The 24,681-nt window shown below is 44.1% G+C and overlaps 1 protein-coding gene across 3 annotated transcripts in view; it reads right to left on the bottom strand.

Annotated features, from left to right (window-relative positions):
- Positions 1-24,681, bottom strand: part of FIRRM (FIGNL1 interacting regulator of recombination and mitosis) — a 737,920-nt gene that overhangs the window by 359,371 nt on the left and 353,868 nt on the right. For all 3 annotated transcript variants that reach the window (XM_073557998.1, XM_073557999.1, XM_073558000.1), the window contains exon 11: positions 9,969-10,117. In XM_073557998.1, the coding sequence (XP_073414099.1) occupies positions 9,969-10,117 (149 nt within the window). The remainder of the gene's footprint in view (positions 1-9,968; positions 10,118-24,681) is intronic.

Raw genomic sequence — 24,681 nt, 5'->3', positions numbered from 1 at the left:
ATTTACACAAATTGATCCGTAAAAAAAAAAAAAAAAAAGTATTTTTTTTCACAAACATTTTCTTTTAATCTCAGTTTTTTCATTTTTCATTTTCACATGGGCAACAGGATAAAATGGATCCTAAAATTTGTTGGGCAATTTCTCTTGAGTATACTGATACCTCATATGTGGTCATAAACCACTGTTTGGGTGCACGGCAGGGCCCGGAAGGGAAGGAGCGCCATTTGACTTTTTGAATGGAAAATTAGCTCCAATCGTTAGCGGACACCATGTCATGTTTGGAGAGACCCTGTGTACCTAAACATTGGAGCTCCCCCACAAGAGACCCCATTTTGGAAACTAGACCCCCTAAGGAGCTTATCTAGATGTGTGGTGAGCACTCTGAACCCCTAAATGCTTCACAGAAGTTTATAACGCAGAACTGTGAAAATAAAAAATATTTTTTTTCCCTCAAAAAATGATTTTTAGCCCACTATTTTTTATTTTCACAAGGGTAATAAGATAAATCGGACCCCAAAAGTTGTTGTCCAGTTTGTCCGGAGTACGCTGGTACCCCATATGTGGGGGGGACCACTGTTTGGGCACACGTTGGGGCTCGGAAGGGAAGTAGTGACGTTTTGAAATGTCGACTTGATGGAATGGTCTGCGGGCGTCATGTTATGTTTGCAGAGCCCCTGATGTACCTAAACAGTGGAAACCCCCCACAAGTGACCCCATTTTGGAAACTAGACCACCCAAGGAACTAATCTAGATGTGTGGTGAGCATTTTGAACCCCCAAGTGCTTCACAGAAGATTATAACGCAGAGCCATGAAAATAAAAAATAATTTTTTCTCCACAAAAATTATTTTTTTAGCCCCCAATTTTTAATTTTCCCAAGGGTAACAGGAGAAATTAGACCCCAAAAGTTGTTGTGCAATTTTTCCTGAGTACACTGATACCCCATATGTGGGGGTAAACCACTGTTTGGGCACACGTCGGGGCTCGGAATGGAGGCAGCGCTGTTCAACTTTTTGAACGCAAAATTGGCTGGAATAAAGGGTGGCGCCATGTCGTGTTTGGAGACCCCCTGATATGCCTAAACAGTGGAAACCCCTCAATTCTAACTCCAATCATAACCTCAACACACCCCTAACCCTAATCTCAACCCTAATCATAACCCTAACCACAACCCTAGTCACAAACCTAACCCTAATCCCTAACCCTAGCCTTAATCCTAGCCCTATTTCTAACCCTAATTGAAAAATAAAAATATTTTATTATTTGTCCCTATGGGTGGTGATAAGGGGGGTGGTGATTTACTTTTTTCTTATTTTGATCACTGTGAGAGTTTATCACAGTGATCAAAATAAAAAAAAACGAATCTGCCGCCGGGAAATGCCGGCGGGCACACTGCGCATGCGCCAGCCATTTTCCAAGATGGCGGCGCCCATGGACCGGGACGGCGGGACACCGGGAGGGCTAGTATCGTGGGGGGTGATCGGAAGGTGGGGGGATCGGAGGGAAGGGGGAGGGGGGCAGATTGTGACAGCAGCGGCCGATCGGCGCCGTCAGTCGGTGGCGGCGGCTAATCGGCGCCGTCAGTCGGCGGGGGGTTAACTTAGTGTCTCCAGCTATGTCCGATGCTATTTCAGCATCGGCCATGGCTGGATTGTAATAGTTCATCAAATTTCATTGATGAACTATTACTATCGCTCTGATTGGCTGTTTCACTTTCAACAGCCAATTAGAGCGACCGTAGCCACGGGGGGGCTAAGCCACCCCCCTGTGGTGAAGCACAAAGGGTCCTGTCACTGCGGGTCAGGTGACCTTTCCGTGACCCCGGTCACCCGACCCGCAGGGGGGCTTTAAACTCATGACACAGCGAATGCGTCATGGGTCGGATTGGCACCGACATTCATGACGCATACGCTATGTCACAGGTCGGGAAGGGGTTAAAATAGGTCTGGATCCACATGATGAGAGCATTATACTGCCTCTGTACAAATCTCTGGTTAGACCACACATGGAGTACTGTGTACAGTTTTGGGCGCCAGTGCTCAGGAAGGATATAATGGAACTAGAGCGGGTACAAAGGAGGGCAACAAAATTAATAAAGGGGATGGGGGAACTACAATACCCAGAGAGATTAGCAAAATTAGGATTATTTAGTCTAGACTGAGGGGCGATCTAAACCATGTATAAGTATATAAGGGTACAACACAAATATCTCTCCGAGGATCTGTTTATACCAAGGAAGGTGACGGTCACAAGGGGGCATTCTCTGCGTCTGGAGGAGAAAAGGTTTTTCCACCAACATAGAAGAGGATTCTTTACTGTTAGGGCAGTGAGAATCTGGAATTCCCTGCCTGAGGAGGTGATGATGGCGAACTCAGTCGAAGGGTTCAAGAGAGGCCTGGATGTCTTCCTGGAGCGTAACGATATTATATCTTACAGTTATTGTTAGGTTCTTTAGAAGGACGTAGATCTGGGGATTTATTCTGACAGAATTTTATTGGCTGAACTGGATGGACTAATGTCTTTTTTCGGCCTTACTAACTATGTTACTAATAGGAGGACAATCTGGGACAATGCCAAAGCATATGCAATATGCCCACCTGAGATTGTGAACACCTTGAGCAATCAGAGTTGGACTTCAACCTGGCTTTAAATAACATATCAGGGGTTCTATAGACCCTGTGAATCACACACTATTGTTGTGACATTCTCCCAGGTTCATTCATAGATATCTTAGATACATACTCTAGAATAGACTCCCACCTATCATCTTCTTTCTGGCTTTCATAGGGTGTCCTCCCAGAAAAGCATGCAGCAGATCTCTATATACTTCTGATATCTCCCACTTCATTACACTGTTTTTAAGTATAAAATCTAGCATGAGATCCGTCTGTATTTCTATAGGCCCTCTTCTGCTTTCTGCCTGAAATGCTTGTTGAACTCGTCAATACTGAAATAGATTTAGCTTTGGGAACTGAAATTCCTCCTGTAACATTTCATATGACTTGAGCTTCCCCCTGCAAATCAACTGACCTATCAACCAATGCCCACCCTCCTTCCACTCAACAAATCCCTCGTATTATTGAACTCCTGAAAATAGGGGTTACTTCAAATAGGCGAAAACCTAGTGAAACGTGTTGCCTCATAATCTGTTAAATTTTCTGCCATATCTTGTGAATTAAATTAATGTTATGGTACTGAGACCGCCATTTTTTGAAAAGTCCCGCCTCCAGACCCATACTCAACGGCAAGGTTTTTATTAGATACTCCAAACTTCTGAGCATCCGTCCCTTACCCATCTCCTCCCAACCTTTGAGATGCTGGCATAGTGTGGATAAGAAATAAATCCAGGGATTAGGGAGTACAATACCACCCTCCTCCTTTGTTCTCTGCAATATTTTCTGTTTGAGACTCGGACTCTTCCTAACCCACACTAGCTCGCCGAATAGCGATGTTATCCTGCGGAACCTACACAATGGGAGCCAAATAGGGGAGTTATGTAACACAAATAGTAACTGCAGAATCACAGTCATCTCAAGGAGATTCACCCTGCCCACCACCGATAAATGTAGCTTATTCAACGCTGAAATTTTTGTACGCAGTCTTTGTAATAAAGGGTCTAAATTAAGCTCCTCAAATCTCGTCAATGAGAGAGCTATATGGATCCCCAAATACTTAAATTTTTGAACCACCTTTAATTTAGTTTGCACTTCCACCTCCCTGGTACAGTCATTCTCTCCATCTATAGGCAATACACACGACTTATCCCAATAATCAGTCCCGATATTCCCCCAAAACCCTCAATTACTGTCACTACATTCCCGAAGGTCTCCCCAGGATTTTCCAAGAAAAGCAGAATATCCGCATATAGCGCTACTTTCTCCTCCATTTTCCCATACACAAACCCCTTCACTTCCTGTGATCTTCTTATTGTAGCAGCTAATGGCTCCACTGCCAGGGCAAAAAGCAACGGGGACAACGGACAACCCTGTCTTGTACCTCTAAACAGCTGAAAACTCTCTGACAATTTATTATTCACTCTAATTTTAGCCACTGGAGAGGAGTATATTAATTTTACCCACGAGGTAAACACTGACCCAAACCCAAATTGACTCAGTACTGACCACAGGTAGTTTCATTCCACACTGTTATGAGCATCTAGGGATACCACTACTCTCTTACCCACATTTTCAGCTCTAATTTGCAGCCTCTTTAGATTGATAGCAGTGGATTTATTAGGCATAAAGCCAGATTGGTCTGAATGAACCACTTTATCTATTACCCGAATCAGTCTGTTTGCCAAGGCCTTTGCCAGAATCTTAATATCTGCTGTCAGGAGTGATATTAGTCTATATGACTCCGGCAGCTGCGAGTCCTTTTCGGCTTTAGGCTGGGTTCACATGTAGCGGAATTCTCGCGGAAATTACCGCGAGAATTCCGGAATTCCATTCCGCGGGAAAATCACATTTTAAATTCCCCTGATTTTCCAGCGGAAAAACTAGTGATTTGCAAGCGTAATTAGCTTGCAGAATGCTAGCGTTTTCCAAGTGATCTGTAGCATCGCTTGGAGAACTAATTGACAGGTTGGTCACACTCGTCAAACATAGTGTTTGACGAGTGTGACCAACTTTTTACAATTGAGGCTGCCTATGCAGCATCAGTAGTAAAAAGATCTAATGTTAAAAATAAAAAAAATCTGGTTATATTCACCTTCCGACGTCCCGCGCAGCGTCCCCAGGCCTCCGTGATGCTACCGCAGGTGCCGTTCCCAGTGATGCATTGCGGCAATGACATTTGATGATGTCGCGGTCTCGCGAGACCGCTACAGTATCGCGAGACGTGACATCAGCAAAGGTCATTGCAATGCATCACTGGGAACGAGACCTGCCGTAGCATCGCGGAGGCCTGGGGATGCTGCGCGGGACATCGGAAGGTGAATATAACCCGATTTTTTTAATTTAATTCTATTTTTTACAAGGATATGGTACCCAGAGCCCGGAGGACAGTCTCCTCTTCTCCGGACGTGGGTACCATCCGCAAATGTTCTGCTTACTTTTCGCATGGTGGGCACAGCCACATGCGGAAAATAAGCAGAACAATTCATTCCTATGTGGGCGGAATGCGATTACGCCGCGAGAAAATCCGCAGCATTAGCACAGCATTGTGGAATCCCATAGGATTGCATGGGATGCTGTTTTTTTGGCGTTTTTGTGGTAAAAACCGCCGCGAAAAAACCTGAACGTGTGAACGCAGCCTTACGGATATCCACAAATACACTGTGTTCCAAATTATTATGCAAAAAATATTTCCTCATTTTCTCTAAATTACCTATATGAATTGCAGCACACATCAGCCATTTATCTTGGTATTTCTTCTTGAGAGATTCTCCCTTCCTTCTGCACCCTATACAAACCTCCAATATTGGAATAAGAAAGCTATAGTGGAAACTAAACAGAATATACAAGCTATTGAAGCACAACTCTCTACTTACATCTCCTCTACGGAGTGGGCTTCTCTGAAGGCTAAGACCGAAAAGATCCTTTCTGGACGCCACCTCTGACAGGCGCGGGAGCGCTTCCTTCTCTCAGCACACATCAGCCATTTATCTTGGTATTTCTTCTTGAGAGATTCTCCTCTCCTTCTGCACCCTATACAAACCTCCAATATTGGAATAAGCGATAATATGATAAAGGCTCGGGCTGAGCCGAAACGTCTTTTATTTATATCGCTTCCACTGTGTGCTATATTCCTGTTTGGCTCCCACATGTAATAAAATGAACACCTATTTGCATAAAGTCTGTTTGAGTGTGCGGTGAATTTAATTAAATTGTTATTTTCCAGTCATCTAATATTCTAGTATAATTGCAATGTTTTTGAACAAACTGCCTATGAAAACAGTATATTTTTAAAAATAAGAAACACTCAAAATGCATGTTCCAAATTATTATGCACAGCAGAGTTTTCAACCTTTTTAATTTTATTTTGAACAAAAAAATGGTCAATTGTGAAATTATAAGCATTATCAGCTTATTACAAAATGAAATCAAACAGTTTTCAAGTCAAAACTTTATTCTAGGTGATGTTACATTTGCACATAGGACCCCTTGTTCGAAAGAAGCTTCTGAACTCTCTCGTCTATTGAATTTGTCAGTTTTTGGATGGTTTGTGCTTCAATTGTTTTGCGTGTGGACAGAATACCCTTCCAGAGCTGTTGCTTAGATGTGAACTGCCTCCCGCCATCATAGACACTCCCTTTTGATGATGCTCCAGAGGTTCTCAATGGGGTTGAGGTCAGGGGAAGATGGTGGTCACACCATAATTTTGTCCTCTTTTATGCCCATTCAGTGAAGAGAAAACAGCTGCACTCTGAGAAATTTTGATTTTCAATGCAAACATTTTTTTTTATTGAAGACACCACAGGGGAATAGTGCGTTGAGGTAACGTTTCGACCCTATGTCGGGTCTTTTTCAAACCTCACTTAAAGCACAAGAGAAAAAGAAAGAATCACTGTCTGTGATGTACACCACACCACACTACACCACAGATGGCGCTTGCTGCCCCACGCTTCCAGCTTATCTTAGGACCTCTGCCTGGTCCCTGCCAGACCGGACTTCTACATATGGCACTTTAGCCCCTCCTGCACATTCATACTGCCGTGATTGCTTCTTTTTCTCTTGTGCTTTAAGTGAGGTTTGAAAAAGACCCGACATAGGGTCGAAACGTTACCTCAACGCACTATTCCCTTGTGGTGTCTTCAATAAAATAATTTTTTTGCATTAAAAATCAAAATTTCCCAGAGTGCAGCTGTTTTCTCTTCACTGGATGACCGTCTGGACTAAGTTTCAGGTTCAGCTTGCACCTACCTCATATCCACAGAGTGCACGCCTTGTCTGTATCACTACTCTTTTATGCCCATAGCAGCCAGAGATGCAGATGTGTTATTTGCAGCATGATACGTTGCATTATCATGCATGAAAATGATCTTGCTGCGGAAAGCACGGTTCTTCCTCTTGAACCATGGCAGGAAGTGCTGTTTTAGAAACTCCACATATATTATGGAGTTCATCTTTACCCCTTCAGGGATGCTAAAGGGGCCGACAATCAATCTCCCCATGATTCCAGCCTAAAACATTACTCCACCTCCTCCTTGTTGGCGCCTTAGCCGTGTTTTCATGGGGTGTCCATCAACCATCCATCCTCCACTCCATCCGGACCATCGAGCGTTACACGGCACTCATCGGTGAACAAAACAGTTTGGAAGTCAGTCTTCATGTATCGTTTGGCCCACTGGAGCCGTTTCTGCTTGTGTGCAGTGGATAGAGGTGGTCGACAGGATGGCTTATGCACAGCTGCAAACCTCTGAAGGACCCTGTATCTTGTTGTTCGGGGGACGTTGGAGGCACAAGCAGCTTCAAAAACTTGTCTGCTGCTATTACAAGGCTTTTTTGCAGCTGCTCTTTTAACCTGACGCAATTGACTGTTGGAAAGAGTCCTCAATTTTTCCTTATCAGCACGCACACGCGTGTGCTGGGAATCAGCTACATACTACTTCTGTGCGATGATCACGATGAAGTGTCTTGGCAATGTTGATTGTAGTCATGCCTTGACCTAAATACTCCACAATTTGTTGCTTCTCAGCAGCCGACACATCCTTTTTCTTTCCCATTTTGGCAAAAAATGAAGGCTCCTTAATAATGTGGAACAGCCTTCTTAAGTAGTCTTGCCTTTATTTGGACACACCTGCCAAACTAATTTGCACAGGTATCTGCAATTGCTTTCAGTGATATAAAGAGCCCTGACACACATCACCATCAATGAGTTTAAATGACAAACAAAAAAGTTCTAACCTTATGACTCCTAAACTTTTTGCATAATAATTTGGAACACAGTTTAATGGCCTCCCTCATAGATGCGGGCAATACTCCCCTCTCCAACGACTCATTAAATACCCCTAGTAGTTTAATTATTAGTTCCTCATTGAGGTTTTTGAATACTTCAGCTGGGATGCCGTCAGCCCCCAGAGCCATGTCCCCGGCCATGGACACCAAAGCTTCTCTCAATTCCTCCACTGAGAGCGGTTCATCTAACCAGTCCCCATCTTCATTGCTTAATTTAGGTTATTTTGCCTTCCCCAGAAACCTATCCAACCCCTCTTCCACCTGCTGCAACTGTGAGGAATATAACTTACTATAGAACCCCCTAAAAACCTCCAAGATTTGTTCCCCCTGCGTAACTACACTTCCATTCTCTAGTTTTAAAGGCATATACATGTACCGAGTCTCGCTGTGCAGATGCCACCACTGAGAGCAGATGTCCTACTTTTTCATCCTCCGCATAAAAAACTTCCTTTTGAAATGCCCTCAACCTCTCCACCTTACGCAAATATAATTTATTTACCTCCTCCTGATCGGCCTTCATGCGGCTCTGTGTAGCTTGTGAACACTGATTACTTCCGCTTCCTTCGCTGCCCTCAATTCCTCCATTACCACTTTATCAGAATGTCTAGATATTGTCTTGTGCCTTCATACACCTCTGAACAAAATGGAGGGATATACACCGACAATACACAATAATCTATTAAAAATCTTACACACTACAAACACATATTGACCATCTTTGTCTAACACCACCTCCACCTCCTCAAACGGTGTGCTTGTGTGTACCAGAATTGACACGCCTCTAGCATAGGCAGGGAACATTGCGTGATAAGGCTTCCTCACCCATCTCCTCTGTAGCACAGCTACTTTTTCCTTAACCAAATGAGTTCCCTGAAGGCATATCAGCGAGGGCCTCGGTTTCAAAATATGTTGCAATATTGCTGTACGCCTCGTGTTATTAGACAGATCCATGACGTTCCAACTCAAAATTTTAAACTTCCTCCCATTATAGTCAATGACATTAGAATTTCGTTCTCCCCCTTTTGGTCTCCATCCCCCCCAATAACCTCCCAACCAACACTAACCACCCCCCAAAACCTCATTAATATAACTCAACTTAACCTACCCCTCCAACTTCCCCAACCCGCTTCCCGCAGGAACTTTATCAAATCTTTGTGTAAATACCTAAATCACCCTCTCTATACGAGAAAGGGGAATGCTTTTCTACCACCTAGCAGTTATGAAGGTCCAAGACTCGGACACTTAACTACTCTTCTAGTTAACTCTTCATATCTTCCTCTATGAAAAATGAGAAATCGCTGGACAACTTTTAACCCTTATAACGTCCTAACAAAAATAAATCATGTTTCCAAAATTGTGCTGATGTAAAGCTGAAATATGGGAAATGTTATTTATTAACTATTTTGTGTGACACCACTCTCTGATTTAAGGGTACAAAAATTAAAAGTTTGAAATTGCAAAATTTTCAACATTTTTGCTAAACTTCCTTTTTTTTTTCATAAATAAACGCAAGATATATTGAAGAAATTTTATCACTAACATGAACTACAATATGTCATGAAAAAAACAGTCTCAGAATCAGTGGGATCCGTTGAAGCGTTCCAGAGCTGTCACTTCATAAAGTGACAGCGGTCAGAATTGTAAAAATTGGCTTGGTTAAATAAGTACCAAATTGGCTCTGTCACTAAGGAGCTAATAAAACAAATGATCTATGAGACTTTAGATCACTATTTTCCTTGGTTGGTATTTTTACGTTTCAGGTGGGTATCAGTGATTTATTGACATATGCTCAGCTTGCGTTGGTATGAATATATTTTACACAGATTGTTTTTTATTTCATACGACAGGGTTTTTTTTTAATTTTTTACAAACAAGCAAGCCCTCTTGGAGAGCCAGTGTTGGAGACCAGGTGTGCAATGTTTTTACAAAGATTTTACTTTACAAAGCCAGAAAAGTTATGCTGCTCAATTGTAACCATCCTGGAAGAAATTTCTGCTTAGACTGTTGGAGAATTATTAAAATATAGAAAGGTAGCTTGTGTTAGAATCTAACAGAAAAAAATTGCACGTCTTACCTTGAAATTTACTCAAGACCAATTCCATAAATGGTCTGAAGGTCAACAACTGGAGAATAAGGGCTTCAATAACCCCCAGAAAAACACTGTCGAGTTCATTTTTATGAATATCAGACATGGGCACTGCATATAGGCTTGGAGGGAACAAGCTATAAAAAATAGAAACAAAAAACACGTAAGGAACAGTTCTTTTCTTTTTGGAAATACTTTGAAAACACCTGCTGAAGTTCTTCCCTTCAAGATGACTTGGCCACATTTCACATGCACTACTGCATTTCCAGCTGTAAAGTCCAGAAAAATAACAGAATTGCAGCACATACTGAAAGTTAGAAGACTAACAGACAAAATGATAAAACATAACCTTTATTAATATCTACAAATATTACAATATAAAAGTAGTGCTCTAGATATTCAAATCCTGTTAGTCAAGAAATAATTAAAATGATAGAAGACCCAACAAATATCCTATGTCTCTAAATATAAACTTACTTTAGGTGCAACCAGCACCAACATACACAAAGGTCTCTTATCAAATCACTACTTTTCTCATGACTTATCTGTGTGGAGCTACATCACTATGAAGAGGCTATCTTATACAGTCTGTCCATTAGTGCTCCTGAGGTGGATGCAGGCCCGGATTGCTAATATGCCCTATTGGGCATGTGTGTGTGTGTGTGCATGTGTCTCTTTTGCAATGTGTGTGAACGTGCATGTGTGTGTGTATGTGCTTCTATAGCCCATAATTTCACTGTCAAATATTACATATCTAACGTATAGATATCAATTCCAGCGTATCCCCTTGTTGTTGATACACGTCGGACACGGTGTGTCACTTGTAAAGTAAATGGCATAATTAAAGGGAACGTGTGCTGAGTAATCTACAGCACTGTCAGGTCGTCGCCGTTATACTGATTACAATGATACCTTGGTTGATGAAATCCATCTTGTGGTTGTTGTTTAATCTTTATTTTCAGTTTTGCATTAATGAGATTCTTTTGCCCCGGGGCAGCCTGTAGAGGAGTCTTCATGTGGTGCTCTAATTAGTCATCTGTATGGCTGCTAACAGGTCACTGCTCCCTCACTGACCTGCCCTCTAGTTAACATAATAACTATTATATATACACATGTCTTCAGGAAAAAAAAATACCCATCTGCAGACAGGCGCAAGCGGTGGCGCTGTACTGCAGCCTGATCGTATATGTAAAGTGTACATAATTCCTTTGTTTAAGGTTATCCTGAAATTCATAAAAAAAAAAATCCATTTTAAAATGACACAGGCCGTGCCTGTGCAGTAGCAGCTATCAGTGATCCGAGAGCTGCTACTGCGCAGGCGGCGCCATCTTTGTAGAGGGAGAAAAAAAAAATCCTCCAAGAAGGTGCCGGCCGCACCAGTACAGTAGCACCAACGGATCACCTCTATACAGACCGATAGCTGCTACTGCGCAGGTGCGGCCAGCGACATTTTCAAACAGATTTTTTTTATTTTTATGACTTTCAGGATAATCTTGAGCAAAAGATTATATACACAATACATATGCGATCAGGCCACAGCACAGGTGTGTCTGCAGCACAGGTGTCACCACCTGTGTCTGCCTGCAGAAGGGTATTTTTTTTTCCCAATATATATTTACAGTACAGACCAAAAGTTTGGAAACACCTTCTCATTCAAAGAGTTTTCTTTATTTTCATGACTATGAAAATTGTAGATTCACTCTGAAGGCATCAAAACTATGACATCTGGAATTATATAACAAAAAAGTGTGAAACTACTGAAAATATGTCTTATATTCTAGGTTCTTCAAAGTAGCCACCTTTTGCTTTGATTACTGCTTTGCACACTCTTGGCATTCTCTTGATGAGCTTCAAGAGGTAGTCACCTGAAATGGTCTTCACTTCACAGGTGTGCCCTGTCAGGTTTAATAAGTGGAATTTCTTGCCTTACAAATGGGGTTGGGACCATCAGTTGTGTTGGGCAGAAGTCTGGTGGATACACAGCTGATAGTCCTACTGAATAGACTGTTAGAATTTGTATTATGGCAAGAAATAAGCAGCTAAGGCTAGTTTCACACTTGCTTTTTTTTGCAGCGCGTTTTTCCCGCAAAAAAACGCATTGAAAAAACGCATACATAAGCATACAACTGCTGCGTTTTTTTCAAGCATTTTTATGAGCATGCATGAAAAAAACGCAGCGTTTTTATGCGTTTGTATGCGTTTTTAGCGCGTTTTTACCGCGTTTGCGTTTTTTTCCAACATTTTTAGGTGGCCCCTCACACTACCCAAACCATGACTTTACTAACCCTAACCCTGACCCTAACCCTAACCCTGACCCTAACCCTTAACCAAATCATACTTAACCCTAACCCAAACCCTAACTAACCCTAACCCTGACCCTAACCCTAACCCTGACCCTAACCCTAACCCTGACCCTAACCCTTAACAAAACCATACTTAACCCTAACCCTGACCCTAACCCTAACCCTGACCCTAACCCTTAACCAAACCATACTTAACCCTAATCCTGACCCTAACCCTGACCCTAACCCTGACCCTAACCCTTAACAAAACCATACTTAACCCTAATCCTGACCCTAACCCTAATCCTTAACAAAACCATACTTAACCCTAACCCTGACCCTAACCCTGACCCTAACCCTAACCCTGACCCTAACCCTGACCCTAACCCTTAACAAAACCATACTTAACCCTAATCCTGACCCTAACCCTGACCCTAATCCTTAACAAAACCATACTTAACCCTAATCCTGACCCTAACCCTGACCCTAACCCTGACCCTAACCCTAACCCTTAACAAAACCATACTTAACCCTAATCCTGACCCTAACCATGACCCTAATCCTTAACAAAACCATACTTAACCCTAACCCTGACCCAAACCCCAACCCTAACCCTGACCCTGACCATAACCCTAACCCTAAACCCCCTTAACTAACCCTAACTCTAACCCAAACCCCTAAATTCCATGGTTTAAAAAAAAAATGCATATGCAAAAAAACGCATACATGAGCATGCCAGTGCGCACATATGCGCATCCATAGGCTATAATGGCCATTTTTAGCGCAAAACGTGCGCATATGTGCGCATGCGCTTTTTTGCAGGGCCAAAAAATGCAACATGCTGCGTCTGGAAAATCCCAACGCACACCCCAAAAAAACGCAGCGCATGAAAATCGCATACATGCGCTTACCAGCGCGCAGGTATGCGCACCCATGTTAAATATAGGGGAAAAACGCATGCGCAGGTGTGCGTTTTTTTCCAGCGCTAAAAAACGCAAATGTGAAACCAGCCTAAGTAAAGAAAAACGAGTAGCCATCAGTACTTTAAGAAATGAAGGTCAGTCAGTTCGAAAAATTGTGAAACCTTTGAAAGTGTCCCCAAGTGCAGTGGCAAAAACCATCAAGCGCTACAAAGAAACTGGCTCACGAGGACCGCCCCAGGAAAGGAAGACCAAGAGTCACCTCTGCTGCGGAGGATAAGTTCTTCCGAGTCACCAGCCTCAGAAATTCCAGGTTAACAGCAGCTCAGATTAGAGACCAGGTCAATGCCACACAGTTCTAGCAGCAGACACATCTCTACAACAACTGTTAAGAGGAGACTTTGTGCAGCAGGCCTTCATGGTAAAATAGCTGCTAGGAAACCACTGTTAAGGACAGGCAACAAACAGAAGAGACTTGTTTGGGCTAAAGAACACAAGGAATGGACATTAGACCAGTGGAAATCTGTGCTTTGGTCTGATGAGTCCAAATTTGAGATCTTTGTTTCCAACCACCGTGTCTTTGTGCGACGCAGAATAGGTGAACGGATGGACTCTACATGCCTGGTTCCCACCGTGAAGCATGAAAGAGGAGGTGTGATGGTGTGGGGGTGCCTTGCTGGTGACAAGGAGGTGTGATGCTGGTGGGGATTTATTCAAAATTGAAGGCATACTGAACCAGCATTGCTACCACAGCATCTTGCAGCGGCATGCTATTCCATCTGGTTTGCGTTTAGTTGGACCATCATTTATTTTTCAACAGGTCAATGTCCCCAAATACACCTCCAGGCTGTGTAAGGGCTATGTGACCAAGAAAAAGAGTGATGGGGCGCTACGCCAGATGACCTGGCCTCCACAGTCACCAGACCTAAACCCAATCGAGATGGTTTGGGGTTCAGGTCTGCACACCAGCATCCAGGAGGATCAGGCTGCGCTTATACTGCCCACTGTTAAGATTTTTCTGCTTTACAGCAGCATTCTGATTATCTGATTACTGGTTTTACCAAAGAAAATCATAAAAAGCGCCCTCCTGTAAACTGCATTCAAACATACTAGCACGTAACTGATGAAGGTCTATACAGACCGAAACGTTTTCTGGTACTACAATAAATGGTCTCACTAAGCATTAAGATGAGTGCCAGGCTTTCATTTATTACAAATGGTTTGGAGACCTAACTTGACACCATTACAGTAGTGCACACGGTGTTTTCTCCTTACAGAAGGATAACACCATAGAAATGATAATAGGCAAAATTGTTTCATGAATTGGAACGCACGGGGTTAAAATTTCACCTCACAACATAGCCTATGATGCTCTCGGGGTCCAGACGTGTGACTGCAAAATTTTGTGGCTGTAGCTGCGACGGTGCAGATGCCAACCCCGGACATACACACATACATACACTTTTTCCCTATTATGTACATAGGGGCAAATTTGTTTGGTTAATTGGAACGCGTGGGGTTAAAATTTAATCTCAAAACATAGCCTATGACGCTCTCGGGGTCCAGACGTGTGACTGTGCAAAATTTTGTGGCTGCAGCTGCGACAGTGCAGATACATACACACATACAAACACACATTATATTTTAGATATACAGGGGTTGGACAAAATAATGGAAACACCTAACGTTTTGGCATCATAATCTTCGAACATGTTATAAACATGCAAACCGTGACATATGGTAATGTTTTGTAGTTATTTGTTATGTGATGTGTATGTAAATTAACTGATTGTTTTGCAGAATTGTAAGAACATTGATGAGAACCTGATACCAATGGCAGACCGCTCGGATTTTCAAAGAGGCCAAATTGTTGGTGCTTGTATGGCAGGCGCTAGTGTAACAGAAAGTGCCCGAATGTTTGGCGTGTCAAGAGGTACTGTCTCCAAAGTAATGACTGTGTTTGAAAGAGAAGGAAAAACGTCCGCAGAAAAGCACAGGTCCAGCCGAAAGTCGAAGTTGACAGAGAGACCGTCGGACTCTAAAGCGAATTGTGAGAGAGGATCGCAAGACCACGGCTCTGAAAATCACTGCTGAGCTCAATGAACACCTACAGAACCCAGTTTCCGCGAAAACTTCGTCGAGAGCTGCACAAATCTGGATTCCACGGAAGAGCTGCAATTCGAAAACCGCTGCTCTCAATGACAAATGTTTCTAAGCGTTTAGAGTGGTGTAGAAACCTCCAGAATTGGTCCCTCGAGCAGTGAAAACATGTGACATTCTCAAATGAATCATCGTTTACCCTATTTCCAACCTCCGGACGAGTGTACATTTGAAGACAGACGAAAGAAGCATTCCATCCAGACTGCCTTCTCCCAACCGTAAAACATGGCGGAGGTTCTGTGATGATCTGGAGTGCTATTTTGTAGAGATCCGCCGAGCCAATGATATCCCTTCATGGAAGAATTAACAGCCGAGATTATTTAGGCATTTTGGGCGACCAAGTGCATCCTATGGTTCAAGCACTGTTCCCGGAGGGGAACGCCATCTTTCAGGATAATAATGCACCAATTCATACAGCTAGAATCGTTAAAGCATGGCACGAGGAACATTCTAATGAAGTTGAGCATCTCATCTGGCCCCCACAATCCCCAGACCTCAACATTACTGAGCATTTATGATTGATTTTAGAGATTCAAGTTAGACGTCGATTTCCGCCGCCATCGTCGCTCAAAGAACTGGAGGGTGTTTGAACTGAAGAAAGGGCTAAAATTCCTTTGGAAACAATCCACACTTTGTATGAATCCATACCTCAGAGAATTGAGGCTGTAATCGCCGCAAAAGGTGGACCTACACCATATTAAACTAACTTTTGTTGATGTTTCCAGGTGTTTCCATTATTTTGTCCAACCCGTGTATGTATGTATGTATGTATGTATGTATGTATGTATGTATGTATGTATATATATATATATACAGTGCCTACAAGTAGTATTCAACCCCCTGCAGATTTAGCAGGTTTGATAAGATGCAAATAAGTTAGAGCCTTCAAACTTCAAACAAGAGCAGGATTTATTAACAGATGCATAAATCTTAAAAAACAAAAAATTATGTGGCTCAGTTAAATTTTAATAAATTTTAAACATAAAAGTGTGGGTCAATTATTATTCAACCCCTAGGTTTAATATTTTGTGGAATAACCCTTGTTTGCAATTACAGCTAATAATCGTCTTTTATAAGACCTGATTAGGCCGGCACAGGTCTCTGGAGTTATCTTGGCCCACTCCTCCATGCAGATCTTCTCCAAGTTATCTAGGTTCTTTAGGTGTCTCATGTGGACTTTAATCTTGAGCTCCTTCCACAAGTTTTCAATTGGGTTAAGGTCAGGAGACTGACTAGGCCACTGCAACACCTTGATTTTTTCCCTCTCGAACCAGGCCTTGGTTTTCTTGGCTGTGTGCTTTGGGTCGTTGTCTTGTTGGAAGATGAAATGACGACCCATCTTATGATTCTTGATGGAGGAGCGGAGGTTCTTGGCCAAAATCTCCAGGTAGGCCGTGCTATCCATCTTCCCATGGATGCGGACCAGCTGGCTAGGCCCCTTGGCTGAGAAACAGCCCCACAGCATGATGCTGCCACCACCATGCTTGACTGTAGGGATGGTATTCTTGGGGTTGTATGCAGTGCCATCCAGTCTCCAAACGTCACGTGTGTGGTTGGCACCAAAGATCTCGATCTTGGTCTCATCTGACCAGAGAACCTTGAACCAGTCTGTCTCAGAGTCCTCCAAGTGATCATGAGCAAACTGTAGACGAGCCTTGACATGATGCTTTTAAAGTAAAGGTACCTTACGGGCTCGTCTGGAACGGAGATCATTGCGGTGGAGTATGTTACTTATGGTATTGACTGAAACCAATGTCCCCACTGCCATGAGATCTTCCCGGAGCTCCTTCCTTGTTGTCCTTGGGTTAGCCTTGACTCTTCGGACAAGCCTGGCCTCGGCACGGGAGGAAACTTTCAAAGGCTGTCCAGGCCGTGGAAGGCTAACAGTAGTTCCATAAGCCTTCCACTTCCGGATGATGCTCGCAACAGTGGAGACAGGTAGGCCCAACTTCTTGGAAAGGGTTTTGTACCCCTTGCCAGCCCTGTGACCCTCCACGATCTTGTCTCTGATGGCCTTGGAATGCTCCTTTGTCTTTCCCATGTTGACCATGTATGAGTGCTGTTCACAAGTTTGGGGAGGGTCTTAAATAGTCAGAAAAGGCTGGAAAAAGAGATAATTAATCCAAACATGTGAAGCTCATTGTTCTTTGTGCCTGAAATACTTCCTAATACTTTAGGGGAACCAAACAGAATTCTGGTGGTTTGAGGGGTTGAATAATAAATGACCCTCTGAATAAACTTTTCACAATTTAAAAAAAAATTAAACAAAGAAATAACATTCTTTTTTGCTGCAGTGCATTTCACACTTCCAGGCTGATCTACAGTCCAAATGTCACAATGCCAAGTTAATTCCGAATGTGTAAACCTGCTAAATCTGCAGGGGGTTGAATACTACTTGTAGGCACTGTATATATATATATATATATATATATATATATATATATATATATATATATATATATATATATATATATATATATATATATCAAAAAAATAAAAGGAACGCTCAAACAACACTTCCAGGATCTGTATGAATGAAATATTCTCATTGAATACTTTGTTCTGTACAAAGTTGAATGTGCGGACAACAAAATCACACAAAAATCATCAATGGAAATCAAATTTATTAAGCAACGGAGGCCTGGATTTGGAGTCACACACAAAATTAAAGTGGAATGTAGTGTTCTTAAAACAAGTCAAAATGAGGCTCAGTATTGTGTGTGGCCTCCACGACCTCCCTACTGTACAACACCTGGGGCATGCTCCTGATGAGGCGGCGGATGGTCTCCTGAGGGATCACCTCCCAGACCAGGACTAAAGCATCCGCCAACTCCTTGACAGTCTGTGGTGCAATGTGACGTTGGTGGATGGATCGAGACATGATGTCCCAGATGTGCTCAATCGGATTCAGGTCTGGGGAACAGGTGGGCCAGTCCATAGCTTCAATGCCTTCATCTTGCAAGAACTGCTGACACACTCCAGCCACATGAGGTATGGCAATGTCCTGCACTAGGAGGAACTCTGGGCCAACCGCACCAGCATATGGTATCACTAGGGATCTGAGGTTCTCATCTCGGTACCTAATGGCAGTCAGGCTACCTCTGGCAAGCACATGGAGGGCAGTGCAGCCCTCCAAAGAAATGCCACCCCACACCATTACTGACCCACTGCCAAACCGGTCATGCTGAAGGATGTTGCAGACAGCAGATCACTCTCCACGGCGTCTCCAGACTATGACACGTCTGTCACATGTGATCAGTGTGAACCTGCTTTCATCTGTGAAGAGCACAGGGCGCCAGTGGCGAATTTGCCAATCCTGGTGTTCTGTGGCAAATACCAAGCGTTCTGCATTGTGTTGGGCTGTGAGCACAACCCCCATCTGTGAACGTCGGGCCCTCAGACCATTCTCATGGAGTCGGTTTCTAACCGTTTGTGCAGACACATGCACATTTGTGGCCTGCTGGAGGTCATTTTGCAGGGCTCTGGCAGAGCTCCTCCTTGCACAAAGGCTTTGGTAGCAGTCCTGCTGCTGAGTATTTGCCCTCCTACGGCCCCCTCCACGTCGCATGGTGTACTGGCCTGTCTCCTGGTTGCGCCTCCAGCCTCTAGACACTACACAGACACAGCAAACTTTCTTACCACAGCTTGCATTGATGTGCGATCCTGGATGAGCTGCACTACTTGAGCCACTTGTCTGTCTCATGCTACCACGAGTATGAAAGCACAACCAACATTCAGAAGTGACCAAAACATTAGTCAGAAAGCATTGGTACTGAGATGTGGTCTGTGGTCCCCACCTGCAGAACCACTCCTTTATTGAGTGTGTCTTGATAATTGCCAATAATTTCCATCTGTTGTCTATTCCATTTGCACAACAGCATGTGATATTGATTGTCAATCAGTGTTGCAATATATATATATATATATATATATATATATATATATATATACACACACACACACACACACACACACTAGATTAAGGCCCGATGCTATTGCATCGGGAGGATAGTGATGTAGCATTGACCATGTGTTGTGTGGCACTGTGAGCAGCACACCTTGAGAAGGAGATGCGGTGAACAGCCATCCCGCCTATCTCTTTAGCTGTTCACAAAAACCCAGCCCTGTTAAAAGAGGAAATAACAATCTCAGCAGCAAATATGATGCTGGACCTTGACATCCAGGTTCATATCACCAAATGAAAAAATTTTGATGATGCACATCTCCCCTCTTATACTTAATGTGTGTTACAGTAATATTGAGAATTATGTGTAAAATGTATCACACCTATGTTTTTATGTGGATAGGATATTTACATAGTGAGCCTCAAGAGGGACAGTATTACTGATGTATGTAAAGTGCTATTGAAATAATAGTACTCTATAAATAAATAAAAAATTAAAAATTATTACCTAAGTTATGTAGGTATGTGTTAGCTATGTAGTTGAAATCTACGTATGTGTGCCTAAATTTTTTTTGCTTTTGTATTTTTTTTTTTAATCTATTGTGGGGAATAGATAGCTCAGCTAGGATCTTTGCTTTGGCACAAGCGTGTGGCTATGAAGTCACTTCAGCAGACTAGCAATATGGACACGGCATATTTATTGTGCACACTTGTTATCCAATGTTACACATGCCAAACATGAAATAAAACGTCTAAGGCCGTCTGGCCACTAACTAACAATAGCAGGCTAACTACAAAATAAACCTATATAACAGCAAACAAGTCCATGTTATCTTACTGTGTCAGCTCCCAGTTCAGCAGACGATAGACTGAGAGCTCCTCCTGATTATATCAGCTGGACCAGTCAGGAAACCAAAACCTGGATTGAATTAGTGGAGGGGGAACTACCAGTCCTTTCCATGCTGATCACTAAGGAAACCAGGACTGGATTACAGTGAAATAAACTGGCTTCATCATCAGTACAGGGAGACATATGAAATGAAACGGGGAGAAACATACCTGTTTTCTAGTACCTCTCCCCTTGGCACCTCACACACTCCCCTCCTCTGTTCGAGCCCGTGGGGTCGGACACGACGAGTCACCAAGCAGTGCGTTCTAGACAACGCATCTGCATTTCTGTGCGCTGTGCCCGCCCTGTGCTCAACGGAAAATTTAAACCCTTGTAATGCTAAGAACCAGCGTGTCACCCGCGCATTGCCTTCTTTTGCCCGGGACATCCATGTTAGGGGCGAATGGTCCGTCACTAGCCTAAACTGGCGACCTAGTAAATAATAGCGCAAGGTGCACAGGGCCCATTTCACAGCCAGGGATTCCCGCTCAACTACACTGTAGTTCTTTTCTGCTCTTGTAAGCTTTCTGCTTAGATAGGCCACTGGGTGTTCCTCGCCATTTACTTCTTGAGACAAAACCGCGCCGAGGCCCACCCCAGAGGCGTCTGTTTGGACAATAAACTCCCGTTTAAAGTCTGGTGCAACCAACACTGGTTGGTCACAGAGGACTGTTTTCAATCGCTGAAAGGCCTCCTCTGCTTCTGCGTTCCACTTTATTGTGACAGAATTCGACCCCTTAGTAAGATCTGTGAGAGGAGCTGCGATGGTTGCAAAATGTTTGATGAACCGCCTATAATAACCAACGATCCCTAAAAAAGCTCCAACCTGTTTTTTGGTTACCGGTCGTGGCCAATTTTGAATAGCATCCACTTTATTGGCTTGAGGCTTCACGACGCCTCTCCCTATGCTATATCCCAGATAGCGAGCCTCTTCCAATCCCAACGTACATTTCTTGGGATTGGCAGTCAACCCAGCTGTTTTTAAGGAGTCTAAGACGGCTTGTACTTTTGACAAATGTGTGTCCCAGTCATTGCTAAAGATGCATACTGGCCATGGGGTTTTAGGACAATATCCATTAGACGTTGGAAGGTGGCTGCGGCACCATGCAACCCAAATGGCATATCTCGGTACTGGAATAATCCCTGGGGCGTAACAAAGGCAGTTTTCTCTTTGGCTGATTCCGTGAGGGGAAACTGCCAATAACCTTTTGTTAAGTCAATAGTGGATATGTACCTAGCCGAACCCAGTCTCTCTATCAGTTCATCGACTCTTGGCATCGGGTAGGCATCGAATTTCGATACTTCGTTTACTTTCCGAAAATCGTTACAAAATCGGATAGTCCCATCGGGTTTGGGCACCAGTACGATAGGGCTAGCCCAATCACTCCGGGACTCCTCAATGACCCCGAGTTCTAACATCTTCTTCACTTCCTGGGCAATGGCTTGTCTCCGAGCCTCCGGAATTCGATATGGTTTAAGCCGTACCCGCGCCTGTGGATCAGTAATAATGTCATGTTTAATTGGATGAGTCCGGCCAGGAAGTTCCGAGAAAATATCTGCGTTCCTCTGTATGAACTCCCTGGTCTCTCGTTTTTGGCTTTAGGATAGCGTGTCTGCAATACCCACTTCTGGCGGAGCTACCTGGGGGTCCTTTACCTTAGAAGGTGGTGCCCCTCGAGGCCCATCCTCAAGGGTAGCTCCTGCCACCAGACTCTCCCTGTCCCGCCAGGCCTTAAGCAAGTTTATGTGGTATATTTGTTCGGGCTTTCTCTTGTCTGGTTGGTGTATCTTATAATTTACTTCACCTACTCGTTCCAGCACTTCGTATGGTCCCTGCCATTTCGCAAGAAATTTATTCTCTATGGTAGGCACCAATACCAACACCCTGTCTCCGGGTTGAAAGACTCGTGTTTTTGCCGCTCGGTTGTATACCGTGCTTTGGGCATGTTGTGCTCGCTCTAAACACTCTTTAACTATTGGCATAACTACTGCAATTCGGTCCTGCATAAGTGTTATGTGTTCAATTACACTGCGATAAGGAGTCACCTCTTGTTCCCAAGTCTCCTTGGCAATATCTAACAGGCCTCTAGGACACCGCCCATAAACCAACTCAAAAGGTGAAAAGCCTGTGGAGGATTGGGGTACCTCACGTATAGCGAACAGGAGGTATGGTAGTAGGGCATCCCAATCTCTCCCGTCCTTATCCACCACCCTTTTCAACATTCCCTTTAGGGTTTTGTTAAAGCGCTCCACCAAACCATCAGTCTGAGGGTGATATACTGAGGTACGCAAATGGGAGATTTTTAGCAGTTTACATAAATCCTTAAGTACACGAGACATAAAGGGGGTCCCTTGATCCGTAAGTATCTCTTTCGGAATGCCGGTGCGGGAAAACATATTAACCAGCTCCTTTGAAATTGATTTCGCATTGGCATTCCGCAAGGGCACTGCTTCGGGATAACGCGTGGCGTAATCCAATACTACCAAAATGTACTGATGACCCCTGGCAGATTTAACTAATGGACCGACTATATCCATTGCTATCCTCTCGAAGGGCACCTCTATTATTGGTAAGGGCACTAAGGGGCTTCTAAAATGTGACATAGGTGCGGTCAATTGACACGTAGGACATGACCGACAGTACTGGGTCACGTCTCCCACTAGACCCGGCCAAAAGAAACGTTGCAGAATACGGTGTTTTGTCTTTTCTACCGCCAGGTGTCCTCCCAAGGGATGTTTATGTGCCAACTCCAAAACTACCTGGCGAAAGGACTTAGGTACCACTAGTTGTTCTACCACCACTCCTCGCACCTTGTCTATGTGATACAACATATCCTGCTGCACCGCCACGTGTGGGAACTCGTTTTGAGCCCCTGGGTACAATGGTCTTCCCTCGGAGACCTTTATGTTTTCCCACGCCCTTGCTAGAGTAGGATCCTGGTGCTGAGCGGTCCCGAACTTACCACGGGCCACCTCAAGGTCAGGCATTTCTAAAACATCCTCTAGCTGGTCTGCCTCGCCTGCATACACAGCCAGAGGAGAGTCCACAGATTCTAGTACTTCCTCTGAGATGAGTTCTCCGTCGTCTTGCTGCAATGGTTCAGGGGCTAGCTCCGGAGCACCGTCTTCAACTAGAGGGTTCATGCCACTTTTGAAGTTCCACAAGTCCCAAAATAAGGGAAAGTCTCTCCCCAGGATTACACTGTGTCCCATAGACTTTATGACTGCCGCCTGATGTCTTTTGGTCCCTACTGGCGTGGCAAGAGTAACCCAGGCAGTGGGGTAGTTCTTAGTATCCCCATGGATGCAACTAATGCCCACGGTTAAGTTCGTTAGGGCGCTAGAGTCCACCAAACTGGCATGTAACAAAGTTACTTGACTGCCGGAATCCAAGATGGCATTCACACTATAACCGTCAACCTCGACATGGCACACGTGTTGTTCATTTCCCGTGAGGGTCTCCGCCACACAGACTGACTGCACATATAATGAAAGACGCCTCATAGCATTACAGTCCATTGGCTCCGTAGTCATTGGGCAGTTAGCTGCTACATGGCCAAGCCCGCGACATCGCCAACATTGTATAGGCCCTTGTCTCCTCGATGGAGATCCCAGACGAGGTCTGCTGGCTTGATGTGAGCCCGTACCACCTCCATAGTCCTTTGTAGGTCTGCTACCCTTCATTGCGACGTTCTCTTCTTTTGAAGATGGAGTAGGTTTCGCAGGACTCTCCAGCGATTTCTTGGGGGGCCAGTGGGGTGCTAACGTCCCTTGGAGTAGGCTTTCAGAAGCATTGTAGCGTTCGACCATATTCACCAACTGGTCAGCGGTAGTTGGGTCACCCTGTCCAACCCACCTCTGGATCTTAGCGGGTAAGGACCGCAGGTACTTGTCTAGAACAACACGCTCCACCATCTGTGCGGACGTCAAAGCCTCTGGTTGCAGCCATTTCTTTACTAGATGGATGAGATCATGCATTTGTGAGCGGGCTGGCTGATGCTCCACAAAATTCCATAAATGCACCCTCTGTGCACGTACATACGTGTTTACTCCCAGCCTTGCCAGGATTTCGCCTTTGAGTTTGATATAGTCCATAGCATCCGCTCCACTCAGATCGTAATAGGCTTTTTGTGGATCTCCGCTCAGAAATGGAGCCACTACCTCAGCCCATCTGTCCAGTGGCAAGTGCTCACGTTCTGCAATACGTTCAAACACGGTGAGGTATGCTTCCACATCATCGTCTGCGGTCATTTTAAGCAAAGTCTTCTGTACGGCTTTCTGCGCACTAGCAGCGCTTTGTGTACGGTCTCCCTCATCTCGGGGTTGCCGAACCAAGGCCTGTTTTATTGCCTCCAACTGCTCTTGCTGCATCTGGTGTTGCTGCTCCAGAGCCTTCTGGAAGCAAGCATTAGTCTGCTGTTGCTGCACATTTGCTTGCAATAACTGCTTCACTAGTTCCTCCATATTACTGGACTCTTGGCTCTTCAAAAGCGCAGAAGCTTTCAGCCAGGACATACACAGTGTTTTCTCTGCAGTCACAGTCCAG

This window comes from Dendrobates tinctorius, unplaced genomic scaffold (assembly GCF_039654945.1).
Source record: "Dendrobates tinctorius isolate UK_male_01 unplaced genomic scaffold, ASM3965494v1 ptg000012l, whole genome shotgun sequence".
Lineage (NCBI taxonomy): Eukaryota > Metazoa > Chordata > Amphibia > Anura > Dendrobatidae > Dendrobates > Dendrobates tinctorius.
Note: the sequence above shows the minus strand (reverse complement) of the source record. Positions and strands in the feature narration are given on the sequence as shown.